General features: G+C 45.2%; 1 protein-coding gene across 1 annotated transcript; it reads left to right on the forward strand.

Moving 5' to 3' along the window:
- Positions 1-966: 966 nt before the first annotated feature.
- On the forward strand, positions 967-5,027 carry LOC120061015 (photoreceptor ankyrin repeat protein-like). The gene is made up of 6 exons (XM_039010499.1): positions 967-1,224; positions 1,624-1,753; positions 2,088-2,228; positions 3,620-3,862; positions 4,131-4,795; positions 4,923-5,027. The coding sequence occupies exons 1-6, from the start codon at positions 967-969 to the stop codon at positions 5,025-5,027; spliced, it is 1,542 nt and encodes a 513-aa protein (XP_038866427.1).
- The last annotated feature ends 3,272 nt before the right edge of the window (positions 5,028-8,299 follow it).

Here is an 8,299-nt window from a genome sequence, read left to right on the forward strand (position 1 = left end):
TCAGATGAATCAGGCATTAAGGCTCTCTTCAGGTTTGGGGTGAGTTGAGGCTCATCCACTGTCCATACACTCACACCATGCTGTCAATGGAAAACGTAGGAGTTACGACTGTGCTGTCTCAGGTCAATGAGAACCTTAGAAGAATGCTATGGAGCAACCTATTTGACGGATCAAGATTGATTGAAAGATATGGACTTGAGAGGGTCAACCAACTATGTAGGCTAATGATTAGAAAATGTTTTGTTGTCACATTGGTCATTGATTGTAGGGTAAATACAGCCTCTAAGAGATTGTTTAATGGCTATTCTTCTACAATATATGCCTGCAAATGCCAGCTACATGGTTTATTTGAGTTGTTGTACTGTGAATCAGAGAAGTTTGAGAGACGCTCTATGAGCTGTTGATCAACACTCTGATCCAAAACAGATGATATGTTGGGGAAAGGGAAGACAAGCGTACTATAATAGAGTACGAACAGGACTTTTGCTTCATCACATAATTGAGTGAGCCAGTTGCTACATCACATAATTGAGTGAGCCAGTCGTTGCACAATGTGTAACTGAATTAGAGGTCTCTGTGTGGTGCTCGAGTGCGACAGTCATATTGCATGTGTGTGTGTGTGTGTGTGTGTGTGTGTGTGTGTGTGTGTGTGTGTGTGTGTGTGTGTGTGTGTGTGCGTGTGTGCGTGTGTGCGTGCGTGCGTGCGTGCGTGCGTGCGTGCGTGCGTGCGTGCGTGCGTGCGTGCGTGCGTGCGTGCGTGCGTGCGTGCGTGTCTGTGCCCCTCCAGACAGTCATATTGTTTGTCTGTCCATTTCTCCAGAGATCCTCCAGGATGCGGTCATTATCAGCAGGGCAGAGGCAGGGTCCTTTCCACCTCCACAGGTTCTGATCCCATCCTTCTGGGGGCTGAGGAGGCCTCTCGATTGGGTGTGATCCCCTCCTCTTGGGGCTCCTGGAGGTCAAGCGATGGCTCATGCACTAAATGACCCACACCTGGGCGCCGGCCCATCCGAGGACTCTGAACTCTCTCAGAATGAGTCTGAAACGGCGAGCTTGGTGTCTGAGGACTCTATCATGCCAGACTATGAGATGAGGCGGGGTGGAGGAGGCACCACCTCTACACTGTACGAGGCCTGTAACAGGAACGAGGCGCTAACCCTACAGAGGGTCCTGGAGAGGGGGGTTACTAAGGAAGAAGTCATGGAGCTGGACATCAACGGCAGGGTAAGGATACACAAACAAACAGAAACACACACACACACCTTACTAGCCCACACTATCAATAGTAACATAAGGATGTGTAATACTTCTCTCTGGTGTTCCTCCCACTACCCACCACCATCAAAACCATATGGCCCCAGATATTGTACTATTGTAACCATATGGCCCCAGATATTGTACATTAGAGCAGAGTTTCTCAACCTTTGGTCCTTGGGTCTCTGGCATGATGTGGACCAGTCCCTGAGATGGTTAGCTGACACTAAGTCAGTTACTCAGGTGTTGGTTTTAATGTAAGCGGTGCCACAAGGAGGATGAGCAAAAGAATGCCGGTTGCTAGTTCATTAAAGCATACACCTAGTTAGTGACCGCGTGTCTTTGTTTCTGCTTTGTTTTCCATGTCAGAATGGCCTGATGTTGGCTGTCTCCAGAGGCTACGTGGACATCGTCTACGGTCTACACACGTGTCCACTGATAGACATCAACCATCAGGACAACGAAGGCAGCACAGCAGTGATGATCGCTGCCCAGGCCGGTAAGCACCGCGATATTATGATGGCTAGCTTGGGTGAGCAAGGTAGCATGATTATATCCTACCATTTCAACCTTTAACATGGCCTATGATTGGGTGGTCAAAAGTATTATAATCAGGGAAGTATCTGGAAAATGAATCCCTTTACCGTTGTCGCAGTGCATTCAGCTGAAGAAGAAATGTTGGTTATACTGAAAATATTCGTTCAAAGTGTATAATAACATACAAGATCAAGTAAATCTGTGGAGTATCAAGATCCGCAGTATTCTGGAGTTTATTTTCTATGTAGTTGTGCTGTAACAACAACGTTCCTAATAACAGCCCCTCTCCCCCCCAGGCTACATATCCATCCTCAACTTCATCCTGAACTACTACCCTAAGGTAGACCTGGAGGTGAGGGACATCAGAGGCTTCACTGCCCTCATCAAGGCAGCCATACAGGGCAGGGAGGACTGTGTGTCTTCCCTCATAATGGCCGGTAAGTGGCTAAAGTCAATCAAATCACGTTGAGTTCAGGGTGGGAAAGTCTTCTAAGAACTATTTTCATGGGTTTTCCTTTTCCAAGTGGCATAAATCCTCACTCTCCATACTGACAATTTGCTAACATATCTTTTGTCTTATTCTCGAAACAGTAAATGCACAGGTACTAGGGTGAAATGGGATGTCAATTTATCATCGTAGAAACAGAATGACTATTCTTTTATTCATTATGTTTCTATGGTTATCGTGAAGATGCTGCGTGAAAAAAAGAAAAATCAAGGGCCTGGTCAGAAGTAGTGCACTATATAGGGAATAGGGTGCCATTTCAGACACAGACCAAGTGTATGGTTATGACAGATTTTGGTGGAGGAAGATGATGACGCAGACCTTGCTGAGTTAAGGGGCAAATCTAAGGATTTTCCTTTCTGATCTTCTTATCTTCTAATCTGGGACTAGCTGTTTTGGGTTACAGGCCGGATTAGCTAGCCCTGTGTGGATTTACCAGGACTGATATAGGCACAACTCTGGAAAAATTCCACTCAGTCACACCTGTTACATGTTCATAAGTCAAGACAGGTCAAAATGATGTTACCCTATTACGTAGTTAGGGAGTATTCCTGTGTTAATGTATTACATCTACGTGCCTTATAATGTGTTAAATGAATGGTTGAGGACATTCTGAAAATAGACACTACTAATAATGACTCCAATTACACATCTAGGAGCTAATTAACCAATTAACCCTAATGGAAACCTTAGATTCTCCTGCCTCAAACTGTAGATTCATTCATTTATTCAAGGCCATCGTCATGCTGTCTCATAATTAGTCAAGGCAAACAAATGGTGACAGTTTTCATAGTGTGGTTTTTAATCTCCTGTTCTGTATCTCCCTGCACCATTCTGTGTTCCCTTAATAGCCACTTGGTGGGGCAATTATGCTGACTTTGAACACAAGTTACCTTCTGAAAATCTGATCATGCCCAGTTTCCCTCAAGGTTTTATACGTCTCTGTTCTCTCTCTCTCTCTCTCTCTCTCTCTCTCTCTCTCTCTCTCTCTCTCTCTCTCTCTCTCTCTCTCTCTCTCTCTCTCTCTCTCTCTCTCTCTCTCTCTCTCTCTCTCTCTCTTTCTCTCTCTCGCTCTCTCTCTCTCTCTCTCTCTCTTTCTCTCTCTCTCGCTCTCTCTCTCTCTCTCTCTCTCTCTCCCTCTCTCTCTTTCGCTCTCTCTCTCTCTCTCTCTCTCTCTCTCTCTCTCTCTCTCTCTCTCTCTCTCTCTCTTTCGCTCTCTCTCTCTCTCCCTCTCTCTCTCTCTTTCGCTCTCTCTCTCTCTCTCTCTCTTTCTCTTTCTCTCCACATTTTCCTCCTCCCTGTCTCTCCCTGACCACTTACCAGGTGCTGATATCAACGTAGTGGACGATGTCAAAGGGAAAAGCATAACAGACTGGGCCCTGAAGACAAGTCGCTTCGAGGTCCTGCAGCGTCTCCGTCGCCTCCAGGCATGTCCCATCGCCGAACAGTTCTGCGATGGCTACGTGATGGAGTGGCCCGAGCTGAAGGAGTTGGTGGCTAAAGGTTTGAGAGACGAGAACCTGGAGGGTTGCTGGTTCAAATCCCTGCTCCAACTGGGGAAAATATGTCGGGGAGGGATGCTAGCCTAAATAGGCTACATCACCTGATGTTGTGTATTTGGGCACGACACTTAACCCCTAAACTGCTTCAGTGGTGCTGCTGCATTGCAGCGGACACATTTTTGGAGGCTGTGTGTGTGTCTTGGGTGTGTAGGTATAAAGGAAAAAGACACATTTCAGTGTCTCTGTACTAATTAGATGAAAGCGTCTGCTAAATGGCATATATTCTTATAAAGACAATAAAGTTATCTTCTTCTGTCTCCTGTCTTCTAAAGCCATGGCCCCCAAGAACCTGACCCAGCGATTGAAAGATAGCTTGACCTTCAGCTTCCCCAACGACCCTCAGGACAATGGGGTGTTGGATCACATGGTGAGGATGACAACGTCCATCCACAGTCCACTAGTCTCCATGGGCTGCCGGCCACTCTGCCCCACCAGCCCCCCCGAGGTCGGGAAGCGGCGGCTGGCTGTGCCGGAGCTGATGGAAAAGCACAGCAGCAAGGAACTGGAGGAGAGCTCCGTGTGTCATAGTAACGGTGTGAAGTGTTCCTTCAATCCGGCGCCGGCGTCGTCCTCCCTCTTGCTCGCCAACTGCTGCTCGGACACGAAGCGGAGGGGTAGTGTTCTCTCAACGACTGCAAACGGCGTCCAGAACTTCCTCCCCCATTCCTTGGTGAATCGGAACAGTGTCTTCCCGTACGGCTGCATCCCCACGATCACCTTCACTAAGTCTGCGGAAAAAACACCCAAGAAGGCGAAGAAGACAAAGAGGCACAAGGGCCACCTGGAGCCTCCAGTCTGGAAGTACAAATCGGATAAGCAGGAGAAGAAAAGGGAAAAGGAGAAATTAGAGGAAGAGAAGGGAGTGCAAGAGAAGGCACTTGAGAAATCTAAAATGAAGGCAGCCAAGGTGGCGGCCAATGCCAAGGAGCCCGCCAAGGCAAGTTAAATTGCCAGCTGTCTGTTTGTAAACTGCCACAGAGTGAGGGCACAGAACCCTGAGAGAATAGAACGGCCTCTGTGCTGCCATCTCTTACTAACTCCAATCTGTGATTATGTCATATAAGAGGGACGAGGGGACAGCTCCCCTGTGGTGGCCCCTTTCCGGGGCCATCATGGAAGCCCAGTTTCAGCCGTGCAGTGGTGTCTCCAATAACACGGGTGGAAACTAGCATCTGAGCCAGACTAAGACTAATGGATGGACTGTTGTTTTTCCTCTTGATTGGGATATGCTGTAAGGACTTACTGAAATGGCCTGAACATTCCTAGACTTTACTATTCATGTATCTATCAAGAGGAATATGCTTTTTATATGTTAACTTATTTTGTTGTTTAGTTTTTGGGGAGTCAGTCGTTAAAAAGATCAGTAGAGTTTGTTTGGGCTTCCGCCTTCTTAACATACAGCATGTCTGAAACAACTAACTCATCGAAACTGTGAAGGAACCAGAGCCATAGCAAAGAAATGTCAAATTTCTATTTGCACTTACTGAAAGAGAAGCAGGACATTACCATGAGTTTTTCAAATGATGAATAACTCCTGCCAATTCTTAACATAACAATGACCATAGGAGTTGGCAAGACAGCACAAACAGATCTGGGACCAGGTGTCACGTATACTCCCTCTCCGGCCTCTTGGTCATCAGGCTGCTGATTACCCAGCACAACTGTCACCGTCGTCTCGCGCACCTGCGCCTCAAGACACTCACCTGGACTCCATCACCTCCTTGATAATCTTCCCTTTATCTGTCACTCCCCTTGGTTCTTTCCTCGGGTGTTATTGGCTCTGTTTTCATGTTGGTGCGTTGTTAGTGTTACGTGTATTGTTTCATTCGTTTATTAAAACACTCACTCCCTGAACTTGCTTCCTGACTCTCAGCGCACTCGTTACACCGGGCTAGTTAAATCAGGGATAACCTCAGTTTTGATGAGGCTCAGGTTCTTAGATAAGCCAGACACTGAGTGACTTTATTATTACGTGGCACAAACTTACTCCGAAGTCTTAGCTATGTTAACAGATGCACTGTAGATACAGTGCAACTGTTAAAGGTAGACTAAGCGAAATGACGTCGCCACGAGCAGCACCGCGGATATTGAGATGAGCGAGATGCAAGACTTCGCTCTCACACAGTCACACACAGTATCTGCGCATGTACACGGGTTCGCTTCACGCTGTTACAGCGTGGGAGCCACGGGATCAAAACAGTGGAGAAGTTGAGCATCGAACTTCAACGATCTTCGTTGTTGCGGAAATTGGCCCATTAATGCTGTTTACTCTCTGCATCTACGTCATATCGCTGAGTCTAGTGTGGAGTAGGAATAAGCTTGTGTCTGTAGCTGCCCTAATGTGATGGTTATTCTTCAATACATATTCTATGCCCCTCATCAAAGACTTGGAAAGAGACATATGGGTAGTGAATTTTCCCAGTCAAAAGCCATTGATACATCAGAAATGTCTCCACCAATAGGAATAGATACAATAGGCCTAATGAATATCCATTAAAACTTTTAAAAACAGGAGGAGAACACATATGACTGGTTTGTTTAAATGAATAATGAATTAGGGTATTTGTAGATGCTAAGAACTGTCATCCCCGGACCAGAAATACCAGTCTGTAGAGCAAACAAGACCAAGTTAGAAAAACGAACTCAACAAACAGACAAAATGTTTTTGGGGGGAGGAATAAGATCAAAACTAAAGCAAGAATTGCAAAATTTACCAAAAATCCCTTATCAACTTTCATGCCAGTAGATTAACATACCCAGTGAACCCAGAGAAACTTTCTCACAGTATCTCTGAAGTATTTAGTTTCAGTTCCGTTTTACAGTTGGGGAACTAGTCAATATAAAGTCAACATTGAAACAAGAGTCTTATGGAGGTCAGAGAGAGGCCAGGTTAGAACCCGTGACTAAAGACTGAGAGTGCGTTGCAAATGGTACCCAATTCACTACATAGTGCACAGAAAGTTCATATATATTTCCAGAACTGCTAAACCTTTCTTGGAAATGAAGTTCTATCGCCAATCTTATATTCCCACCCCTCATCTTTACAGCAAATCAAGTGGTTAGACTGCAGTTTAGTTGTTTTTGTAATTCGATTAAGCCTTTTAAATGATTATTTCTAATCTGTTATAATGTGTTCTGTAGACCATTTCTTTCAAAGATTGTTGAATGTCAAAGCAGACTGCCCAGACTTTCTCTCCATTCTATTCAATCCTGTCCTGTGCGATTATTGCACAACAACAAAACAAAGAGTTTCAGTGAAGCCTGGAGAAAACAGAGACACACTGTGCTGCCCATAGACATTGAATGACATATCATTCTCTTTCCATGGTGTTGCCTGGCACTGAAAGAATGCTGAGAACAACCCGGATCTCAACAGCTCACAGATTAATGTGGGGAAGGGAAAATACATGCTGCTGCTGCTCAAAATAAGAAAAACATTTTGCTCTCTCTTCCCTGAGATTGTTGATGTGAGGCCTCCCAGCTGTGTATCTAGCTGCTGTACATAGGCCAAGAGGATAATATTCGGGACCATGAGATGAAGGAATTCACATTACTCAAATGAAGAAAAGATCTCACCCACACATCAGTATAGTGTAACATTCCCATAAAGGAGGCAAGTCATATTTGGATCATTGTGAGAGATGAACAGTTCAGTATTAGAACAAAAATTGATCCACTGGGTCTAGATAGCTATATTTACTGGGTTTAGACCAGAAGCCTTGCAGACTTCCTTTTAAAGGATATTTCATGATGACCAAAGCTGGCTAAAATAGCGCAATATTCTCCTAGAGCTCCGACTGTCCTTCTGAGGAGGATATGTACCTAATATAGTAACAAATAGAAAAATAGTGTTTGTTGCTGTAACACAAGAGCGAAATGAGACCAGATACCAGTTGTAATACCATTAACAGTTAGTGTGTCATCATCCATTACTCAGTTAGCTCTGCAACCCCTGGAGGGTTAGGTCCAAGGGGTAAGAGGAGGGGTAGGGAGTGAATTGGGACTGGCTGTCTCAGAGAGGGTGTATCCAAAATGACACCCTATGCCCTATGTAGCGTACTACATTTGATGAGAGCGCTATGGCTCTGGTCAAAAGTGCACTGCATAGGGAATAGGGTGTCACACTGTCTGTCTTCAGTCCAGTCTCCATGCACAGCTCATAGTCAGATGAGACAGACAGTGTTAGTGATACAAAGACAGTGAGCATCACACAAAAAACAGCACATACACACACACACATTGTATGTTAAGGCCTAATAAGGAAGTTATGATTAAAGTTCAAGTGTAAAAATGTTGTCTGCTTGATGCCTAATTATGTGGTTATAACGTATTTACTACAGTCTATCTCTTAAACTCGCATCACTGAAAGACCCAAAGCCACATCTGCCCTGTAATTGTAGTCTTCGTATACGACAGGCTGCAAGAGGGAAAACCAGGGGAG

Source organism: Salvelinus namaycush, chromosome 16, assembly GCF_016432855.1.
Source record: "Salvelinus namaycush isolate Seneca chromosome 16, SaNama_1.0, whole genome shotgun sequence".
NCBI classification, from domain to species: domain Eukaryota; kingdom Metazoa; phylum Chordata; class Actinopteri; order Salmoniformes; family Salmonidae; genus Salvelinus; species Salvelinus namaycush.